This window comes from Candoia aspera, chromosome 10 (genome assembly GCF_035149785.1).
Source record: "Candoia aspera isolate rCanAsp1 chromosome 10, rCanAsp1.hap2, whole genome shotgun sequence".
Classification (NCBI taxonomy): Eukaryota; Metazoa; Chordata; class Lepidosauria; order Squamata; family Boidae; genus Candoia; species Candoia aspera.
This window is the reverse complement of record NC_086162.1, coordinates 5834794-5858156: the sequence shown is the minus strand read 5'-3', so window position 1 is coordinate 5858156 and position 23363 is coordinate 5834794. Positions and strand designations below refer to the sequence as shown.

Here is a 23363-nt window from a genome sequence, read left to right as displayed (position 1 = left end):
CTCCTTTGTAGGGGTAGAAATGGTGAGGTTCACAGAAGTTCTTTTCTTTCAAAGTGACCGTAGGAGCCATTGCTTTACAGCAAGCCAGCATCCTATATTGGGTTGTTGTTGTTTTTTCTCCCAGAAAATTTTAGTTTGAAAAACAGAAGTTAAGAATTTGCACATAGATCCCATGTTGAAAGCAGAGTAGTGGTGAGGGGATATCAGACAAAGAGTTTTTTTCCAGCTCTTGCCCATATTTGGAGTGAACATTAACAGGTTTCTCTAAATCCTGTTTGTAAGTTTACCTAACTTCCTTCTCGAGGGTAGCTGAACATCTTGATGCCAAGGCTGCAGTGCTATTTCCTGGCAGTGTTTCAGCTCTGTATTTCTGCACCAAGCTGTGTTCCTCTCCAACTTTCGTATGGCACTTTGGAAGACATGGCTCAATACAGATTTCTTGAGGTCAGTACTGAATTTGATAATAGTCTTAGCAACTACTTGCTGAGATGGGCGGCTATAGAAATTGAATAAATAAATTAAGAAAACAGTGGCAATTGAGAAATATTACCAACCTGAGTATTCCAATTAAAAAGTGGAATATATAAAGGCTCGAAACGAAAAAAAAAAACATGGAAGACATTGAATGTATGAACTGCAGGATCTTCCTATGGGTTCTTCCTGCAGAGAGACAGAATAATATGTGGTCTGGATTGTGGGCCTTCTGCTTATTTTGCCCTGAACAGTGCCCAGCCTTGTCATCTTCTAAGTGGACGCTGCTGGCATTCCATTATCCAAGCCACATGGCATGTGTACCTTGAGGGCAATGCCACACTGAAGTAGAAAGCACTTTGTAAGCATAACTAGAACTATGAACCTGCAGAGTACTTTAGAAACAGTTATAAAAGTCAGCTAATTCCAACCACTGATTGTCCACATTTCTTAATATTGAGATCATTTGATGTCTTAATCAAGACTTAATCAAGACCCTTAAGCTGCCTCAGTCGGGACAGTGGCATTTCCTACACTTTTTTTTTCTGGGTTCGTGGCACAGGCACCTATGCTGAATTACAAAATCAGGGCCTGTCAATTTGTGTATAAGACAGACAGCTTTTGATACAGAAAACTGAACTTTCAAATTATTTTTTTTAACAATGCAACGATTGCTGGTTGCTATGGTAACTACCTTACAAAATGCATTTGGGAGATGTCAGAACGCCTTCATAAAACCCACATGCCGATCTAAAGCGGGAATGTCATTTTCTCTTGGAACAGAATCTGCCTAGGATTTTAGCACAGACTTGAGCTATTGACAGAAACAAAGCTGGGTTTTCATAAATACAAGACAAATAAATAGGTTTTCAGAAGGCTCATTGAAATGCCGGGCTTTCCCGTTTATAACGAGAGGTGGTGAAATAAAGGTACAATGCTGTGCCATTTGCAGCTAAAGGAAGACCTCAGATTTCCATATGACTTTTAACGTTACTATTCTTCTTGCAGACTCATTGTGGCATTTGAGGTTGTCGCTCAATTATCTTTTATCCTCATAACAGTTCAGGATAGTGGGATAGCTTGAGAAACAATGACTTGCTCTGTCAGTATCATGGTGGAGAGATCTGAATTATGTCTCTCAGGTCCTGTGGATAGTCTTTCCCAACTTGGTCTCCTTCAGATGGGGTAGACTGCAACTCCTAGAATTATTCCCCAAATCCTGGCTAAAAAGAGTGATTCTTGCAGGCTGAGGAAGGCTGCTGGGAAAAGTTTAATGAGCTGTGTTGCTTAAGTGCGTTGGGTCTGTGCTGGCATTTTGTAACATGCACTGATCGGACATTCGTCCGGAGTTCCTCATCAAGAAGGCAAGACGTTATTAATTCCCCAGCCATGTGTAACTGGTGGGCAAGGTTTGAGCCCCTCTAATGCAAGCGTGAACAAACTTCAGTCTTCCAGATACTCTTTTTTAAAAGAAATAAGAACATAAAGTATACCAGGCACAGCCAGGTGTAAAGTTGTGCTTCAGCTGGGTAGATGTATGCTTCTGGACACATGCTTAGCCCAGGAAGTTGTGATTAATAATCAGAAGTAATTCCACAAGTCTTTTCTTGTAAAATATGTTCCCTGTTTCCACAGAATTATTCTTTTCCAGCCACCTGGGAAAAATACTTCGAGAAGGAAATATTTAAGGAAGGAGCTATTTTATTGTTATTCTTCAAGGTTGTTGGGTCTGGAGTTGCCCACGATTTCTAGCCATTGTGCTCTTTTTAGGCAACAGTGGTTCAGATGCTTTGCCAATCTGTTGCAGGCCATCTTGAGATCTTCCAGGAGTTTTCAGCCTCGGTTCTACCTGTCCCTGTTCCAGAGGAGACTCTGGAGGGCAGCAGTGAGAGCTGATTTGTGCCCTAGAAAATGATCTAAAATTGGGTATGGGAGAGAATTGGATTCAGTTACCGGTTTGCACTTTCAAAATGGAGACAGAATGGGAACTCAATTTCACACCAGATCTGTAAATTTTAAATGCAGTTTATAGCTAAAAAGAATGTACAAAAATGTATAAAAAGAAAAAAAGAATGGACAAAAATTGATATATTAGGGAAATTATTCAAAAGAAGTCAGATGATGAGAAAAATGCAGACCATGTGTATATACCAGTGTTTCTCAACCTCAGCAACATTAAGATGTGCGGACTTCAACTCCCAGGATTCCCCCAGCCAGCGTGCTGGGAGTTGAAGTCCGCACATCTTAATGTTGCTGAGGTTGAGAAACACTGGAATGTATTAAGGGAATATGCATGACTCTGTTCATATGTACATGTAATTTTTTTAACCTGTTCCCCAAATGAGGTGCTGTGGTAGGGGCTAAAAGAAATTTGGGATTACTGCATTTCTGTCCAACTCTTTTGCAAACCCTACATGACGTGTGGGAAACTTGCGGCTCTGTGTACCCCTGAACTACATTATTAGCTCCAAGGCTAATATTGCTGTAGGACCTCATTCACCATTTATGGGTGAAAGGGGTCCTAAGGGGAGGGAGTTGAAAACCATCCCACTGAGTTTCAAACTCACTATTTCTGCTACATATCCCTGCATATTTCAGTGCTTTCCCTTGGTTTATTCAGTTCACTGGCCAAGGGAATACATTGTCATTGAAGCAGAGAGTGGATCCTCAGCATCCCAGGAATATACAACTTGATTTTCTTCCACCTCAGTCAGCATAGAAAAAGGATGGGGAAGGCTATTCTAGAGAATCCCTGGAACAGCTTTAGTGAGTTCTCCAAACTGATTACAGTTTAGAGAACCATCTCCTCCTTCACCTGTTCAGCTGCAGAAATTGTCATCTTGTCAGATCCAGGAGTTTTATTAAATGTCCTGTCCTGTGGAGAACATCTAGTATGGTGCTTGGGCTGAGACATCCATCTCAGACATCCCAGGTGAGCAGTTAGCTGACTGCCTTGTCTCTGTTATTTAGAATTCAGGCAACTGTTGCCAGCAAGCTTTTCTAATTATAAATAATGGCAACTGCACAATTAAAGCAGCCAGGGAAAGGTCAGAGTTCTGCAAAACTTACCTGCTTTCTCTTCCCACCACCTATGTAGCTACTGCTTTTCACTGTAGAGTTATCCCGCTAGAAAGCTTAATTGTTCTCTGAATTTTCTCCCTTACTTGTTGTTCTAGCAAACATGATGTAAACAATATTTCTGGGCATCTTGAGACTACAGCATCATATGGGTTGCTTGTTCTTCTTGTAGAGACTGTTTCATCTACTGCTTACTTCCAAGCATTCATACAAGTGAATTGTACAATTTTAGCTCTACCGTTAAAGCTGTTTCTCTGAAAAATAGCTTCCTCTGGATCTATTTTGTTCTTTATCTTCTTGGAGACACTCCCCACCCCACCCCATTTCTGCCCTTCTGTTTTTATTGTATTATCTTAGACCCAAAGACCTTTTCATATTTCTCGTAATTCCAAATGAATTCTGAGCCATTTGCTAATTCTGAGGTCTAGCCTACAACATTTTTAAAATCGGCCTTTTAGATGTCACTGCAGAACAGACTACCCCCTTTTTGTTTAATTGCTCTACAAGAGGCACAAGTCTTGGTTTGCTGGATCGAATAGTGATGCAGCTGTATCCTGTTTCTAATCTATTATTTCTTCTAGAAAGTCCCAGTAGCAGTCATGGCAATGTTGACTCTGTTTTGTTACTTTATCAGAGATGGTCTGCATTCAGTATGAAGATTCTCAGGAGCCCAAATATCAGTATATGGTTGTAAAGCAATTGCAGTGAGTTTCCTTCCTTCAGCTAAAATCATGGCAGATGCCAGAATACTTTTCCAAAAGGACAAAGATGAACAAGAAATAGATCTCGCTGTTCTTCAAAACTGCATTTCAGTTAATCTTAAGAGTACCGAATGAGAGCTTGACTTCAAGCCTGCTTGAAATAAAGCTTGCCTCCTCCCACTGTAACCTTCCCTAACCTGCATTACAATTCTCCATCATGGGCTCTGCTGAGTAGGCTTCGGGGGGACACAGCACATCTGGATGGACACTGGGGTTGGGAAGACTGTGCTTTGAATCTCTCCCTGCAGTGTCCTGTCACAGGGAAGAATTGAATGTGTTAGGACAGGTGTTCATGTCTGATGGAGAGGCCCAAGTGCATTTTAAAATACTTCCCAGCATCCTGTCCAGCATGCACAGTTTCTTGAGAAAATCCTTTGATGCTAACGTGGAGGCCATTGAACTAATAAGCATTGTGTATGGAAGTGGCTATTCCTTTCCGTTTGTATGGCTCTTAATCATCCGCTTTGCAGACCAATGTTTAGTGATCTCTGTAATCAAGTCTGCTAGATAATTAAATGCTTTTCCTGCTCAGCAATGTATTGCTGGCAGCTAACCTGTAAAATCTGGAATCTTGGGGATCTATTTCTTCGTTCTTACTGTGAAACATTTAATTTAAGTAATTACGAAGTGTATTGAATGACCCCTTTTCCTAAAACATCAGCCGATAGACCAGTTAATGTCTATCACAGTGTAAGGCAAAAAAATAAAAGCTACTCAAAAGTAGGCAAGCCAACATCATAATGTCTGGCACTGAAGTAGTAGTAGTATTGGCCCCAATGGACCTTCAATAGAAGTCTATTCTGAAGCTGGAGCACCACCGTGTCCCAAAACTTCTATTTCTTATACTGTGTGCTTCCACAGCAAACTAACTTAGGAGAGCAACCTCCTCTGAAGATCTTAAAACACGGACAGGATGACGTTTAGCATTTATATAATTCTTGGGAATCGCATCGTAATGGTACCTCCATCACGTTATCCCTGTTGTTTCACAAAGATTCACAAAGAAAGCATCAGGTGACCACCTGCTTTCCAGATACTTGCTGAAGACTTGTTATGAGCCCATTTCAGCTTACAACTGAAAAGTTCTTCCTGTGTATCATGTTTTCTGCTGAAGTTATGTCGAGAATTTCTACTCCTTTTTAGAGAAGCCCATCAAGAACTTCCTCCTTTTGTTTTGCATTTGGTCCTTATGACTTTTTAAAGCATAGAAACTTGCATAATGGAAGTTGAGGTTTAATTCTTCAGGAGAGGCAACTAGACTTCCTTTTCTCCTCTAAAAAGAAATCCAGAGACAAGAGGGACTTTCCTCAGCCACTATGAGTTGGGTGTTGTTGGAAAGCCCTAGAAATCAATCCAGGACAAAGATAAGTCTCCTCAACATTGTGTTGGAGCCTGGCTGATTTTGTATCTTTACTGGCAGTAATATCCGTATTCCCAATAAAGACAGGTTTGCACATACACAGGTAGTCCTCGCTTAACAACCACAATTGGGACTGCAATTTTGGTTGCTAAGCAAAGTGGTCATTGTGAATCCAACCCGATATTATGACCTTTTTTGCAGCAGCCATTAAGCGAATCACCATGGGTGTTAAGCAAGTCACATGGTCATGAAATGAATCATGCGGATCCCCATTGATTTTGCTTACCAGAAGCTGGCTGGGAAGGTCGAAAATGGTGATCATGTGACCGTGGGGCACTGTGACGGTCATAAATGCGAACTGGTTGCCAAGCATCCAAATCATGGTCACATGACCATGGGGATGCTGTGACAATCGTCAGTGTGAGTACCAGTTGTAAGTCAGTTTTTTTTTCAGCACTGTCATAAGTCCGAACCATCACTAAATGAATGGTTGTTAAGTGAGGACCACCTGCATATTCTAAATAATAACTCACTCCTTTCTATCCATCTTCTCCTCTTTAGAACATCATACATTTTCTTATTTCTTATCACCCACGTATGTATGTATTCGATATAGACGCTACCCGACTCCCAAACAACTCTGGGCGGCTCACAATTTAACATATAACATAGAATGAAAGAGGTAAACAATCAAATAACACAGTACAAGATAAATAAACAAGAAGGAAATCCAGCCACTGAGCAGCAAAAAAAACCACAGCACCTCAGCAAAACACGTGCCGGAAGGGGCTGCCTTCACCCTACCCTGAGGACTGCTACTTGACAAAGCTTCAGTCTGTAGAACCTGACCTACCTGCAGCAGTATCTCTGGCTCACCTCTAAACCCCACAGGCAATTGTGGAAAATAAAAGCAGTCAGTGGCTGCAATCAATGCAGAACTTTATTTGGAGCCACGCTGGCCTGTCCTCCCCACCCCACCCCCCAAAAAAAGATAAATGGAAGATGGGGTGGTGGGACCAGATCAGAGATGTGCTGCAGCTGCCATACCTATCCTGGTGTGGTTTCTGATAGGCCGGCGAGCCCTGCCCCAGTGTGCCACCTCCTTTGCCAGGGGCAGCCCCCCCTGCAGCCCCCTCTCCCCATTTAACATTGGCCCTCAAGGATTTTGATTTTGCCCTGCGGAGTCTTTGTGCCAGAACTGGGTAGAGGCACTTAAGAACAGGAGAGAATGATCGCATAATGACATGCTTCAGGAGCACGAGCACAGCGCTGATTTGCTCACACCGCAGGAACTGTGCATTTCAGGGGAGGCGGTGGGGAAGGGGATGCGTGCAACCAGCCTGAAATTCCTCACTGAAAGGGTCGTGAATCCAGCCTGCTACTCTGGTGAAATACCCGGGGGGGGGGGGGCGGTATTTAGCTTTGAGACGGAGCTTGTGCCATCATTAAAGGAGTTGGCCGGTGGTGCCGCATCAGGGTTTTATCTCTGCTGCTGATCTTGTTCAGGGCTGTAAATGTGAAATATACCTGACTCCTGGCCGGCTCTTGAAGCTGAAGGCACAACCCTCCGTTTCTTTGACCTGCCAGGTCAGATGTGAGAGTCCTCTGGGGTGGAATCTGCCTTGGGCTTTTCCTTTGGGGCGCTCCCTCTCCCCTGCCCTGCAGCTGGGTTGACGCTGTCAGAGCACCCCTAAAGAGCCGCTCTTCGAAAGAGGCAGCAGCCAGAGTGGTGTGTGAGATGAGATTAGGAACACAGAAGTGTCTCTTGCACTGGCTGGATCTCTCCTAGACTGCAGATCTCCTCAACCGACATCTGCATTCATACATGATGTAACCCTTACCCCAGTCCTGCCTGTACTGTTCAGATAGCAAAGCCGAAGCCGGGAAATTTCACAATTTGCCAATTCCAGTGACTCACCTCAGCGGCTGTTCGGTATTGCAGCCTTCCCCAGACTGACGCCTTTGCCCTTCCAGTGTCTTTCCAGTACCTCTGGAGAGCGTCCTGAAGTCACAATTTTCAAGAAGTCAAATATCCCTTCAGACCTTTTGTCTCTGATTTGAACCTGGCTTCTCTGGACTAATCCAGATTCTTACTGTTTTTCCCTCCTAGGAGCCTTCTGGGTGTGTGAAGGCTCCAACTCCCAGAATCTTAAGCCAAGGCCAGTTTTTCCAAACTGAAGCACAGCAAAGAGCTTCAGTGACATCTACGATCCAGGTTGGCACACGGGGTGCGTTCCGGATTCTCTCCCTCTTAATCACCCACTCCTGCAAGTACGGTGGCTCTCTGCTGGACTTGAAGTACTGATTCCCGGCCTTCAGGAACCGGGCCACCCAGAAAAGCATCAGCAAGCGCTGGATTATGTCCAGTGGCTGATGCCCATATTCAAGGCAAGCAACTGAGTGTTCTGTTGCAAGGGCATTCAGAGCAAAGGGAATGGCACCTGGCGGCTCCATGGAGTGATTTCTTTCACTCAGCACTGCTGTTCCTTGCTGGTGTGCAAGGAAGAACACCATTAACAGCGCTGATTTCTTTCTCCCTGTCCTGAAATACCAGATTTGCAGGTGTGTGTGTGTGTGTGTGTGTATAAAGCGCATTCATCTGCCTGCACTCCACAATGGTACACTCTGTTCAGTCTCTCACCCAGCTGGGCGAGCACCACTTAAATATGAAAAGGATAGCAGTCTTATGGGTGTCATCCTGTGCCCACCTTTTGACATCTGCGATAGTCATTTAAAAAAGGCTTCTAGTTTTGCCTTTGTCAAGTGACCTCTCTTCTTGTTCAAACTAAACTGAAGCCTTGAACATCATGCCTTGAGTAATGGATTAATTAATATTGGTACAGTGGAGTGATGATTTATTGGTGGGCAGATTTTGGACCCGTTATCTAAAGGAAAAAAGACAACAACAAGCATCTTTTTGTTTTTTGTTTTCCCTCTCTGCTTCTCTGTTCTTAACCGACCCCTGGTTTAAAACAGTATCATAGGTAGATTGTCTCTCCACCTTTTGTGTTCCAACAAGGTTATGACTTCATTTCTTGGTGCGAATGTTTAAAAACCAGGTTGCACCATTGTTGGAAGTGCCAGTCTCCGTTTGGCTTCTAGCAGCTTCTTGGAACAGGGATCAGGCGCAGCAGCTCAAAGCCGTCTTGTGACCTTTTTCCTTGTGCTTTTGCAGGGCCGCGATGGGCCTCCTGGAACATTGGTGTCTTCATCTGCATCCGCTGTGCTGGAATACACCGGAACCTGGGGGTCCACATATCCCGCGTCAAATCTGTCAATCTGGACCAATGGACACAAGAACAAATACAGGTGAGGGGCAGGATACAGGTTTTTGCCAGCAGCACGGGTAGAAAAGTCACAGGTGTGTGTGTGTGTGTGTGTGTGTGTAACAGTGGGGAATTAAGAAACAGTAACCCTGTCTTGGAATGGATGGAATGCTCTTCTGCCCCAAAATAAACAACTTGCCATTCGAACAGTGTTTCTCAACCTTGGCAATTTGAAAATCTGTGGACGTCAACTCCCAGAATTCCCCAGCCAGCCATGCTGGCTGGGGAATTCTGGGAGTTTACGTCCACCCATCTTCAAGCTGCCAAGGTTGAGAAACCCTGCATTAGAAGATGCAAGTTGAAGGGAATGGCTCTAGTTCTTTCTCCATTACTTGCTGGTTTCCGCTCTTCAGAGGGTTGTGTCTCCTCATACCCCACAAAAGCAGTCTGGAGCAGCCTGTATACAAATTTAGCATTTATTTGGACCTTAAAAAGAGCCCCTGATTTTAGTCTTATGTCCAGCAGTAACCCCCAGGGTTGAATGTAGGTTATTGGAAAAGTTTTTTATTTTTCATTTCAGAGACCACTGCTCTCCTCCCTAGTCCACCATCACATACTGTCTCCGGGATGTTATTTGGGCGTCTCTGTTTCTGATCTCATTGTGGGCTTTTTCTCTCATTTCTACAAGTTTTACTGACTGAGGAAGTGCATTAACAGGGCTCAGAAAGGCCACTTTCTTTGCCATTCCTATAAGGTTGGGGGAAGGCTGGTTTAGAATAAGGTGCCTTCACTTCAGAAGGAGAGACGGGCCCTGTCGGGTCTGTCATTTGGTAAAGTCAGACAGGCATAATTGGTGAGTGAACATCACTGCTCTTTCTAGCAGGAACAGATGCAGCCTTCTGCCGATCTGACAGAAACTGACAATTGCATTTAATGACCAAGTCACTATAACCCTTGACAACTGCAGGTTGATCTTCCAAACACCGTTCTAGAAATGTCCTGGCAGACACTGGTATTAACCTCCCTCCCTCCCTGATCCTTTGGCTGTCAGGGTTCAAAAAAAAGAAAGAAGAAAGTTTACTTCCTGAAGCGAATTCACACAAATGAAACACGTGCAAGAAAAGTCTGATGAATCGCACAACCTCACCGAGACTTTCTTTTTTGTATTCCAGTGCATGCAAGAAATGGGAAATGGGAAGGCGAATCGCCTTTATGAAGGTTACCTGCCTGAGAACTTCAGACGACCCCAGACAGACCAGCATCCTTTCTCTGCCTTTCTTGGTCCCCAAGAGAAGATGGAGGCCTTTCAAAGGCTTAGCTAGCATCACGGGAGGGGGAGGAGGAGATCTCACCGATTTCTGCATGAAACCTTTCCGAAGGGAGTGCCTGAAATACAGTCCGCACCTTTTTTTTTTTTTTTTAATTTTGGTGAGGTTTCCCTGTTAGGCAGCATCTTCCGGAAAACGGAACCTCACAGGTTGACGCTGAGGAGGCGGCTGCAGGGTGCGAGAAAGTAGCATCCCTCTAGACTGCACGATGTGTTTTGGCAACAGTGTAAATGGGAGTTGCTGTTGCCTCTTTCTAAGATGTTTTTTCCCAGTTTAGTCAACACATCTGGGATTTCCTGGGGATCACTTTTCAAACAATTTATCAGTCGTAGTGTGGAACAAAAAGACGGCCCCATGTCAGTGTTTTTCAACTTGGCAACTTGAAAACATGTGGACTTCAACTCCCAGAATTCCCCAGCCAGCATGGGAAGTCCACACATCTTAAAGCTGCCAAGTTTGAAAATCATTTCTCTGTATGGAGGCGGGTAACCCATAAAGCCAGCAATATCTATGGTGACAGGAGCAATTTATCTGGCTGTGGCCAGCCATGGCACTCCACAGCCTGATATCCACAATCCTAACTCCCTGTCCTGTCCTGTCACTTATTTGGCTTTGCGTATGGGAAGCACAGCTAGCATGTCCCCCTCTGGATTGGAGCAGGCTGCAAATTTACCAGCGGTTGCCATTATCTGGGCTGCAAAATCTTCGAAGACCGCTAGATGGCAGCAGACACTTACGAGTCTTTTATAACTTGTGCTGCCATCTAATGGCAGTCCAGATTTTTGCAATGCAGATCTGGCAGCCCTACATTTATCATCATACTGGAAGGGACTACATCCCCCCCTTTGGCCAATTCTAGCTAGCTTAGCTGCAGACTCCTGAGCACAGATGGTTGGCCTTTAAGGTTATTGCAGCATCTAATTGGATAACAGAAAAAAAAAAATATATATATATATATATATACATACACATATACAGAGGGACGCGGTGGCGCTGCGGGTTAAACCGCTGAGCTGCCGATCGGAAGGTCGGCGGTTCGAAACCGCGCGGCGGGGTGAGCTCCCATTGCTAGTCCCAGCTCCTGCTCACCTAGTAGTTCGAAAACATGCAAATGTGAGTAGATCAACAGGTACCGCTTCAGCAGGAAGGTAACGGCGTTCTGTGTCGTCATGCTGGCCACATGACCACGGAGGAAGTGTCTGCGGACAAATGCCGGCTCTTCGGCTTAGAAACGGAGATGAGCACCGCCCCCTAGAGTCGGACACGACTGGACTTTACATCAAGGGAAACCTTTACCTTTACTACACATATACATATATATATATACAGTATATATAGTATATGTATATTATACATAGTATTAATATATATAGTATATCATCCAATTATGCTATATAGGTAGTCTTTGCTTAATGACCATTTGTTTAGCAATGGTTCAGACTTATGACAGCGCTGAAAAAAACAACTTGTGGCTCGTCGTCACATGGCCGTCACAGCGTCCCTGGAGTCACATGATCACCGTTCGGGCACTTGGCAACCAGTTCCCATTTATGACCCTTGCAGCGTCACATGGTCATGTGATTGCCATTTTCAATCTTCCCAGCCAGCTTCCGTCAAGCAGAGTCAATGGGAAACCACATGATTCGCTTGACGGATGCCACAAAAAAGGTCATAAAATCCGGTTGGATTCACTTAATGACCACATTGCTTAGTGACCAAAATTCCAGTCCCAACTGTGTGGTTAAGCAACGACTACCTGTAGTCAACTTCCGACCCAGGGCTGTTGATTGCTGCTGTTCCATGGCAGCATTGGGTACCAACTATCTGCCCTTGGCTTATTCGTCCTTACCCAGCTCCCTTTCAGAGCAGTGGAGAGCTTTATCAGAGACAAATATGAAAAAAAGAAGTACATGGACAGAAGTCTTGATATCAACGTGTTACGGGTTAGTTCTAAATATATAAATGCTTGCTATTTTGTAAATTTGAGGCTTCCAGAGTTCTGACTGGCAGGAGCCATCTTAAGGTGGGGTGGGTGGACAATCTTTATTCTGTGAAGGATCCCCTTTTTTCAAGGCCACTTGTGGGAGGGGCTGTAGGAAACAGTGAATGGGGCAGAGCCCAAAGTGGGTGAAGATACCCACATCTCTCTGACACCTTGTTCTGTGGCTCCTCTTCTTTTTTCTGATGCCTTCTTCGCTTCCTTCTGGAAAGGATGCTGTGCAGAAGAGAGATCTGGATGGCTTGCTGTGCAGGGGAGAAGCAAATGAGCCCAAGGGCTACCGATTGCCCACCCCTTGCCTAAGGCAGAAAGAGGTCTCTCCCAGAGGTCTCTAGAATTAATGGATTGAACTTTGGGGAGAAGTCATGGCTGTGGCCCTACCCTTCTGGGCTGGAGGAGATTAGAATAACTGTCCTGTCCACCCCTGTCCAAAAGAAGAGCACAGAGCCTGAAGTGCAGCTCAGTGAAGCTGGGCTCCAAGCAAGCCATTTTCGGGCGGTGGTTAAACCTTTTGATTTGCCAAGTAGCTGCCCATGAGAGCCATACTGCCCCAGTTCCCTGGCAGAATAGACCAGAGGAGTTGGGGTCAATTCTTTCATCATCTAGTTCTGTGAATGAAGCAGTCCAAAGGAGCTCTTAATTGGATGTGTTTGTATAATACGCTACCAGGTTAGTTAAAGACTTAGCAACCACATTTGCACCAGGTTTGGCTGGTTCTAACCTTGATCGCCAGTGGGAGGGGGAGCTTAGCATATTGCATAAATCCAATCCATGTTAGTTTATGGTTTAAGGTATTCTGCGAACCCAGAAAATGGGTCAATCCAAGTTAACAGGGTTGTGAAAACAGCGCCGTTCAGTTGGGGGAGAGGATTTTTTTTTTTTCCATTGACAGGCCCCTTAAAGTTTAGTGAGAGAAGTTTCCCTTTGACCTGGAGAGAAAAAGATTTCCTTCAGCTAATTTGCTTGGGTTCTCACCCTTCCGTGTGGTTCTATTCATAGAGAGAAAAGGATGAAAAGTGGAAGAAGGAAGCAGCTACTGAAAGAAAAATGGAGCCAGTTATCTTTGAGAAGGTCAGAATGGTAAGGTTCCTATGGTTATTTGCAGCTTCTTTCTGATGTCTTGGGGGTGTGTGTGTGCAAGCAGGTGTATAGTGAGAGATTTGCCTCTGAGCAATAGACTGATTTGAGATGAGATGCACCCCTCATGTACCTGTTTCATCTGATGAGGAATTCAGGTCAGTCTTATTATGGGCACTCAGCACATAGTTACATATTTAGCAGATTTGATTTTGTGAATTACATAGTGAAATCCTAACATATCAGTTGCCTGCTGACTTTTGCAGAGATGACACTTGCAGATTGATTGTGTAAAGTTCTGACACAATAAATAAAGCATCAGGAGGCTAATTCTTATCAAGATGTCAGGGAGCTTCAGGGCAGGCTTGTGCAGATGCCACAGACGCACATTGGCACCTCATGCCCCTCAAAGCTGAAGTTAATATCCTAAGGATTATGTACTGCATGAGTTCCTAATGTCCATAGATTATTTTGTTTATTTATTTGTCAAATGTATATGGCCGCCCATCTCACAAACAAGATTAATCTGGGGCAGCCTTTCTCAACTTTTTGACCCTGGGGGAACCCTTGAAATATTTTCCAGGCCTCGGGGAACCCCTGCACATTCATGCTCAAAAAGAGGCCAGAAGTTGCAAAATTATTATATTCGTTTCATGGGTGGGCCCGTATATATGCACTAACAGTGTTCTTAAACTAAAAATAAAGAACGAATCTTACCTCTTTAATGTGAAGTTGCCGGAATTTGAGATAATTTTTTACATAAATCGTGATCTTCCAGGGGACCCCTAATGACCTCTCACGGAACCCGGGGGTGCCACAGAACCCTCTTTGAGAAACCCTGATCTAGGGAGACAAAGCCCAACTGCCTTGCTTGGCTGCCTGAATCATTGGGATGGGCCTTAGAATAAGTTCCAGAATCCATGAGCATTTCTCAGCAGATAGACTGGAACATTTTCTAAAGATACAAAGGTGAGAAAACTGGTCTTTCCATGGAATGTGTGTCAACTGATTTTGGTGGTTTCCCCTCCCTTCAGCCTCAGAAGAAAGAGGATCTTGAGACTACAAAAAGCCTTTCCAGACCCTCAGAGCCAGTCATAGACCTGCTGGGACTTGGTAAGAGCAAAGCTGGAGCGCTCCCTTTTTTCCAAAATACCCACTGCGTCATTGCAGAAGAAACAGCAAGATGTGAAAAGGAGAACAGCTGAGATGCTGGCCGTGATTTCACTACCTCCAGCTAAATCAGTGGCTTGCGTTCCTTGAACCCTGAGCTTTTTCATGGAGGAGGTCCTTAATAACCAATAAGCGTCTGTCGTGTATTAAGAGCTTTTCGGTCATGGAAGGTGCAGGGGAATGTGTGACCCTAAGTTTGTGCTGGAGGACAGGGGGGCCCAGAACTACTACTGCCAACATCCCAGAATTCTTCGCAGTAAGCTAGAATTCTGGGGAAATGGGGAAACCTCATTTGGTGGGTCAGGTTTAGTCCAAGGCTGCATTGGAAATGGTAGGGCGGTCCGATTTCCAGAACAAGGTGCAGAATCCCTTTTTTTTGTAATCGTGTTTTTCCCATCAGTCCCACTGAAAATGCAGTAACAGTTCCAAAACAAAAACACTGGTGGAACGCCAACGCTTGCAAATAGCTGTGCTGAATTTCCTAACCTAAGTTGCATAATGTACGAGTGGCAGAAGATACAAGTAGGCTGGAAAGCATTTCAGTTCCTCTTTCATTAGGAGGCAGCTAGAGTTGCGTTTAGACGCTCGAGGCAATCTGTATTTCCTGTGCGTAGGAAAGATGGTAAAAGACTGAGACTAAAAAGGGGAAATATGCCACCGGTATAACTGCCGTTAAAGGCCAGTAACAGCTCAGCTTGTATGAAAAGGTCAGCTCCAGTAAGGGGCAATCTGCACAATATAACTTAGCAGCTGAATTCCGCATATAAAACTAAAAACAACCAAGTTCCATTTCAGCATCCTGAGATAGGACTGGGGCTCGGGGAGCTGCTGGTGGTCAGTGGAAACAATACTGGGTCTGATAGATTAATTGTTGGACCCGTACCGCACTTTTTCTCTTTGGGGCGCCCCCCTCTTGCGTTGTTTGCTTGACTGGGCAAAGGTGAAGTTGCAAACCGCATTGCGTGCGCATGGCTGAGACCTTCAGGCAGATTGAAATTAGCTGTCCGTTGTCTCCTTCCTCTCATATCCATGCTCCTGATTGCCCATACTTCTGGTATCACAATATTATCTATTTTAACAAAATGTGAGTTGGGTTATATCATTGGGCCCTGTTTCTTGATAGGCAGCTAGAGAAAGGGGTCAGAACAGGATGATGCCATGTCCCTGTGTGGGGTTTTGAATGAGAAGTGAGAAATTCGGGGGAGGGCTTCACTGAGCAGGGAATTCTGTTGTGCAGAAACGAACAAATTCTGGTGGCTTGGGCTAGGAATCGTTTAGAGCAGTGTTGCTTGACCTTGGCAACTTTAAGAGGCATGGACTTCAACTCCCAGAATTTCTCATGCTGGCGGGGGAATTTTGGGAGCTGAAGTCCACACATCTTCAAGTTGTTGAGGTTGGGAAACATTGGTTTAGAGAGGTTGGGTGACTATGATAGTTTCCAAAGCGTACTTCTAGCGTATGTTTTGCAATTTTCCACGAGTCCTTGTGCAGAGGAGGAGATTTTGATTCTGTTAGGAGAGCAGCAAGACCCATCTTCAGGGTGGGTAGCATGAATGTGGAACAGTGTGATTTGCCTGGGAAGGAACATGAGAGTCCATAGATTGGGCTCAAACCAATTATCTTGCCAGGCTTGCAGCGAGAACGTTTCTGCCTAATTCTCAGCTTAATACCTTAGAAACAAAACCACTCCAAGGTGGAAGGAGCTGGAACATCCATTCATGCTTCAGTACTTGACCTGTGGTATCAGGAATGAATTCTTCTGTACAGTGCACAAAAAACTTCCTTTTCGGGAGGAGAAGCCCTGTCCCTTGGCACACAGTTGGCATGCAGAAGGCTCCTAGAACCTTCCAGGGGCAACCCCCGACATCTTCCCTTAGAAGGATCTCCAGTGGACCCTTCCTTCAGTCTGCAGTCTGAAAGTTGCTGCCAGGCAGAACAGATACTTGAACAGACTCTTTGGTCATTGGACATCTTCATGCTTAAAACTAGTTCTCTTTTGCTTACATGTTCCCATCTGCTTCTGCTGTCCAGAGTGCAGCTTCATTATTCCCTAATGCTTAGATTCTTTAAAGAGCAGCACAGCTTGGCTCCCACTTATTGGGGCTGCAGCAGCTTCTTAATGAAGGAAAGGAGGCAGGCCCAGGTATCGCTTTCTGAAAGTCTGCCTCTTGCGTGTCCTCTTTCTCTCCCTCCTTAGTCAAGGTGTACTCTCCTGTTCCAAGCAAGCTGTTCCCTGGTTGGGTGCTGGAGCAAACTCTTGTGGGGTTCATGCTGTCTTCTGTAGCAGAAGTTACTAGCTTGACTCCTCTTCAAAGCCACATCATGGCCCAGCAGGCAGGCATGTGGTTCCCATCACTACTGCAGGATCCAGATAGCTGGGCTTAAACAAACGTTGTGGGCCAAAGACACTTATTAATGGACGAGACCTGGCTAATCCCCCATCTGGGGTAGAGCACACAAGGGAGCAAGCTGTTTTTCTTCTCTACCCCTCTGGATGAAGCTAAAAGTTCCAGGCTGCTACTTTACAAGGGTGAAGTGAGACTAAGGGGACACAAGGCACAAAAGAACATTTTCTTACTCGTCCTGAAAACCAGAGCTGTCTACAGGGGACAGCGGTGCCCATGTGATGTGGGCGCATTGTTTAGCTTTCTAGGAATCTTATCTTTTGCACCGAAACAAAAGTAGCTTGCCAGGTATTATGGTTATGGCTGCCAAGTCCCATTTGTAAGACTGATGACATCTCAGAAACAGGAGTTGTGGTTGAATAAGAATTCAGTGGTCAGAATGATGGGACTTCATACTACTCATTATGGGTCTTTGTCCTCCATACAAGTAACACAGGCAAAGAAATATAAAATAGGAGAATACACACTTAATTACATGATAATTTATACAGCTTGAAGAGAATAACTTAATTCAGAAATGTGGACTTTGGGCAATCTAATGCACACAACCCATTATGTCAGTTGGGCTGGGGGGGAAAGCAGAACTGTTAATTGGAAAGTTAGATCTTTCTCTGCCGTCTAGATCTTCCCTGGCAGCTACATGTTGATTTCCACAGGATTTGGGGACCATCCAATGTAGAAGGCCAAGATATCCTTCCCCAATCTGTTGCTGACCAAATTTAGCCTTTGACAATGGGTGTTGAGATCCAACACATCTGGAGGGCACTCACTTGGGGAAGGTGATCACTTGGGTGATCCCAAGAAGCCTCTTTTACTGCGGTGCCCTGATACCATCTTCCCCCCTTTCTCCCAGATGTTCCTGTTTCAGCTTCCCTCCCCAACGGAAGAGCCAGCAGCTGTTTGGAGAAGGACCTGGACCTGTTTGGATCCATGGGTGCTGAGAGAAAGGTGAGAAAAGTGTAGTTATATTAATGGTGGGTGACCTTGAGCCAGACCCTCACTCACCTCCCAACCTATCTCACCGGAGCGTTCTGGGGAAAAATAGGTCTAGAACTACACCTAGATGTAAGCACATACGTAATAAAAATAGTAAAGAGTTCTAAATTACAGTTGTCACGTTCACTCGTGTGCATGTCGTGCCTACTCTTTAAGTCAACAAGATCTTCATTGCACGTTAGATTCAGTGGCTGAGTTCACATGTCAATATGAAGAAAATACAGTCTCTTCATTTTCAGCCTAGCAGGATGTGAACCCATCCATTATTTACTGAAAATGTGGAGAGTTCCTGGAGAAATCTGGAGGGCGTTGTGGTGCCCTTGGCTGTTTTTCATTCTTAATCCCTTGAGCCTGTGCTTATCTGTCTCTGCTGGAGCGGGCTCTTGTTGACTTCTCCTTTGGCTTCGTCTCCCATCTGTGGGTGGGGAGATGGATACTGCCTGCCTTGCAAAACTCTCCTACCGATGGTGAATTAGTTTATGCAGTCCCTTGAAAAATGGAAAACCTGAACCGGAACATTTAAGAAAAGCGCTGTGTCAGTTCTTTGCCCTCCACCCCACCTTTGGAAATAAACCCAGAATATTCCCTCACCAGGTTGTTGGCTCAATGCCCACAGCTGGAAGTGCTGGATCCGTTCCTGAAAGGCTGAATCTGTTCCCCGAGCCCGACAGCAAGGCCGAGGAGACAGGGAAGAAGCAGCTGTCCAAGGATTCCATCCTGTCTTTATACGGCTCCCCTACCCCACAGATCCCTGCACAAGGTATGCACGCCCCCGACATGGGAGACCCCCCTGTGGGGCTTTCACCTACTCAAGAATGGATTCCTAATATGCTCGCTGCTTTATGGAAAGGACGCTGGCAACATAAAGTTGCATTACGTGGAGCGACAGGGGAATAGCCATTCCAAGTTAGTGGATTCTCATTAAGAGATCTGATTTGCATACCTAGGCTGGGGGTGTTGGGGGTGTTTTCTTCAAGGTTCTGTTTGCTTTTTCCAATGTACTAGGACTGTATCAGAGAAATAACCTGGTCATTGTAGGACTCTGCCATGCAAGAATTTTGCTCTAGTTCAAAAGAAGCTGCAGACTTATGTGATCCCATATTTAAAAGCCGAACCAATTTGGTTCTTGTTCAACTGTGGATGTATCTGGAATTGCAGTAAAACTTTTAAAATGCAGGTTGTCCTTGATGTATGATCATTCGCTTAGTGACCGTTCAAAGTTACAATGGCGCTGGGAAAAGTGACTTGCTGCCAGTCCTTGCACTTACAACCATCACAACATCCCCGTGGTCACATGATCAAAATTGGGGCGCTTGGCAATCGGCATGTATTTACAGTGGTTGCAGTGTCCTGGGGTCACATGACCACCATTTGTGACCTTCCCAGACAGCTTCCAACAAGCAAAGTCAATGGGGGAAGCTGGGTTCACTTAACGACTGTGGCAAAAAAGGTGGTAAATTCAGGCACGACTCACTTAACGACTGCCTTGCTTAGCAACGGACGTTCTGGTCCCAGCTGTGGTCATAAGTCGAGGACTACCTGTAGGCAAACAAACACTGTGATTCCAATACAGTTTGCAGTCAGCCCACTCCTCTGTTTGCAAGAACTCCTGCCTCTCCATGGGTCCTGGCTTCTGAGCGTCTAATTTTTCAAGGGCAAAGTACGTGTGATGCCTTTGCAGTTCCCTGTTAATAAGGAATTGAAAATGACTTGAGACTTGGATTGGGTTGCTCCCAGGAAAATATGTAACATCTGGAAGTAAAAAAACAAACCAAGGGGGTGGCAGGGGTTTTCCAGCAATATATTTAATTTCCATTTTGCATGGAACAGGGGTAATATGCCTTTTTGTATCTGCAGGATCTATATTAACTCAGGGCAGGGCAGATTTTCACTTACTGTTCTCATCCTTGCCAGGTTGGCAAGAACGAAGACATCACGGATTGGTTTCAGGTTGCTTTTCAGGGATTGGGGAAAGTGCAGAAATATCCTTAGATTCTGAAATACTCAGCATTCTGGAATAGCTGTCTGTGGTCCCAGGGCAGGGACTGGTGGTGGGCACTGACTGACTGAAGAATGTCTGTTTGCTTCTTTTAAAAGTTTTACTGCAAGTCCAGATACATCCACAGTTGAGCCAGGACTAAATTGGTTCAGCTTTTCAAGTATGGGAGCACAAAAGTCTGCAGCTGCTTTCTCCCTCTCAGACCCAGCGAGGTAAAGGCCTGTTAGAAACGGGTCGATATAAAGCTAATGAGGTGCAGGGGCTCTTCCATAGTCAATGTATAGCTTCCCCCTTCCTATGCTACCTGTAGGAGAAGCTCTCCGGCTTCTACAGGCAGATCCCCATATTCCCCTTCTGCATCCCTTCGCTATCCTCCCTGCTTGAAAGCAATTTCACTGCAAAACCATTGGTGGATTTCACTGGAAAGGTCTATAATGAGGGATGGAGGGCTCCTTCATCACACTCGCCCACCAAGGAACTGGCCCACAGGCCCAGAACAAACAAAGGTGAGTAGCCCACGATCTCATGATGGGTCTTATGCTAAACCAGGGCCCTGAATCTCCTCTTCCTCCAGGCCCGGCCTGATCCTAACGAACTTGCCCCTGGAGGTGAAGGAGCCCTTCAAGTCTTCTGTCCCTCCACTGACTGCTCGACTTGCCCCACTCCTGTCTCCATTATTGCAGGCCTCCCCCCCTTTCCAAACTCTACCCCGTCCTCCCCTCCGAAGCACTCCCCCGGGTTGGAATCAGGAATGCATCATCCACCTTTGTCTGGTTCTTTTCCTAAATTTCAGCCCCCACTGCTGAGGGTGGGAAGGCCTCTCCCCTTTTGCTCCCCCCAACACCGTTTCTGAGTGACTCTCAGTGGGATACATAACAGGATATTGAATGGGCTGTTGATTAGGTAGATAAGAGAGCTTTTACGGCAGAAGAGGACACCTTCCTGATCATTTGCATCTCTCTCTTTAGCACTAATCCCCTCAATGCTTATCATCTCTTCAGGAGCTGTGTTCCTAGCGCCAACCCAAATGGGCTATCCTGCCGCGTATCCCAATTTCCCGGGAATAGCACCGCCGAGCGGCATGATGGCGCCCCCAGTCGGGGTGATGGCTCAGCCAGGAGCAGCAGCAGCAGGCATGGCGGCACCCATGGCCATCCCAGCGGGTTACGTAGGCGGCATGCAGACAGCAGTCATCGGGGTCCCCAATGGGATGATGGCAACACAGCAAGCTGGGTACATGGCTGGCATGGCACCAGTCCCACCACCAGTGTATGTTGTACAGCCAGCTCACCAATTACAGTGGAACCTTGCTCAGGTAAGGGCCGACTGTGAGAATCCAGGTGTGTGCGGGTGGGGTCTCCTGCAAACCTTGGAAAAAGACTGCGCATTTATAGATTACAGGTAGACAACCTCATGTCTTCGAAGTCCGCATGGCTGGGCAATGAACGTGAGGAAATTGGCAGTAATATATTTAAAAAATGGTGGTATCAGGCTGCTGGTCCTGATGTAGCAGCTTTTATCTTATCTTTTTTCTCAAAGAGTTTGATGTGGTAATCGTAATAATGGAGAGAGAGGGTGTGAAGAGAGAATGTGAAAGTAATAGATGCTGAAAGAGCAGCAGGAACAAAAAAATGTTTCCAGAATTCTTCATAAGCCACTTTGAGAATCATTTGATCAACAGATGAGATACTTACCTTCTGAATTCCTATCATCTTTATATTCTCCATGTATCGGCGGTTTCCCAAGATCTAGCCCATAAATTTAAATAACTCAGATAAATGAACTGGATGTAGGTGGAAAAAATATGGTGTCACATTTCCTTCCATTTCAAAAAGCTCCCCCATAGAGGGTAATATGCAGATGGGCTTAATTTTAACATGATGCCCACAGGCAGCAGTATTTCCCTAGACCTCTTCTCTGATGCCCTCTGGATTCCACACCCCTAGAGCTTCTGTCTTTAGTGGCAACCACAGCGCTGAAAACCTGCTCTCAGCATTGCTGTCGTGCCTTCACAAATACCTGGATTATTACGTTAGCTGAAAATCCATTGTTTTACACTCCTAACATATATGGTTATAACCCTCTCTCCTAAGGACCCTAAACCAAACTCCAATCAAATCTCAGTATTTCCAAAAAGTGCTTAAGGTTCAGTTCATTTCCAAAAAGGGCATCTCATAACTCTGGGCTGAGCCACTTAGAACCACTGGGATGTGAAGGAACGCTAGTTCCCTAGTAAATTGGTGAGCTGGCTCGATAAGTTGTCTGAATGTGACAAAGCAGCTCTTGAAGCTGCTTCCTACAATGGACATATGGATGATCTGGATTAATCAGAGTTCATTACGTATTTTTTCAAACCTTTTTCCACCTACGATTCATTGTGGGAAGGGAGAACGTTTCATTCTTCTGCACACATCTGGGTTTCTTTCAACGTTATCCTTTGTTAGAAAACTTCGACGTCTCCCAAACATAAGCCAGGATGTTACCTTCATTCTTGAGTCCTGGTTATCAGATTCTCAGCCCTTCTAGCGTCTCAGGCCTTCTAGATGTGTTTGGTTTTGGCTCCCATTAATGACAGCCAGCCATGTTCTCCAGCACTGTTTTACACCTCTTGGTCAAGGCCTTGGCACTGACTACCCTCATACTACTTCCCAATGTAATGTAGAATTCTAAAAAACAAGCTTTTTACCTCCCTTAACAATTGTGCCCATCCCTATCAAGGATGAAAACATGTGGCGTCTTCAAGTTTCTAAGCACCATGAATGGTCAGCGGGTGGGTGATAAACCCCAATACAGTGAGGGCGTGAAAGGAGTCGTTGGAAAGCAGCTGAAAATCTCCTTTTGCAGCAGGGAAACTTGAGAGACGGGTGTAAGAACTGACCTGACATCTTCTTGCCTTCTCCCTCAGGTGACGCAGCAAATGGCAGGGATGAACTTCTGTGGCACAAACGGGGTGATGCGCTATGGACAGTCGATGGGCAGAGGGGGTGCCCCGGGTACCAATCAAGCCCTCAGTTCCCAGGTGTGGAAATAGCACATCTGGATTTGGACCATTTCTCCCTTCATTTTTAGCTTCGGCTCTCTCGTTTTTGTTTTCCCAGTTCAGTATTAAACATCAGTTACTCCCTGATGTTATGTTTTTACTTACCTTGCTGATGGCCTCAGCTGGGTGGTCCTCTTGTGTGATGGAGATCAACCCTGCCAATGTCCCATCTCACGTTCAAGGCACTGATGGATTCTTTGCTAGCTTGGCTCACCTTTTAAATAGGTGAGCCTTTTTTTTTTTTAGGGAGGTGGACAGAAGATGGCAGATGGCTCCTCTGGCAGAATTAACCATCATTTCAAAGCAAGCCTGCTCTGGAATTTCCAAAGGGGTAGTAATGATGGCTGGTGTTACCCTGACTTCGCATCTATAGTTGTGGCTTCACCTCAAGGCACTTTGCATTTTGCATTTTA

The 23363-nt window shown here is 45.3% G+C and overlaps 1 protein-coding gene across 1 annotated transcript in view; it reads left to right on the top strand.

Moving 5' to 3' along the window:
- SMAP2 (small ArfGAP2) overlaps positions 1-23037 on the top strand; it is a 36627-nt gene extending 13590 nt beyond the window's left edge. Inside the window, exons 2-10 of the mRNA XM_063312014.1 lie at positions 8846-8979; positions 10109-10194; positions 12129-12207; positions 13263-13343; positions 14375-14453; positions 17769-17863; positions 18506-18671; positions 20912-21225; positions 22816-23037. Of these exons, the coding sequence (XP_063168084.1) occupies positions 8846-8979; positions 10109-10194; positions 12129-12207; positions 13263-13343; positions 14375-14453; positions 17769-17863; positions 18506-18671; positions 20912-21225; positions 22816-22941 (1160 nt within the window). The 3' untranslated portion in view covers positions 22942-23037. The remainder of the gene's footprint in view (positions 1-8845; positions 8980-10108; positions 10195-12128; positions 12208-13262; positions 13344-14374; positions 14454-17768; positions 17864-18505; positions 18672-20911; positions 21226-22815) is intronic.
- Positions 23038-23363: the final 326 nt, after the last annotated feature.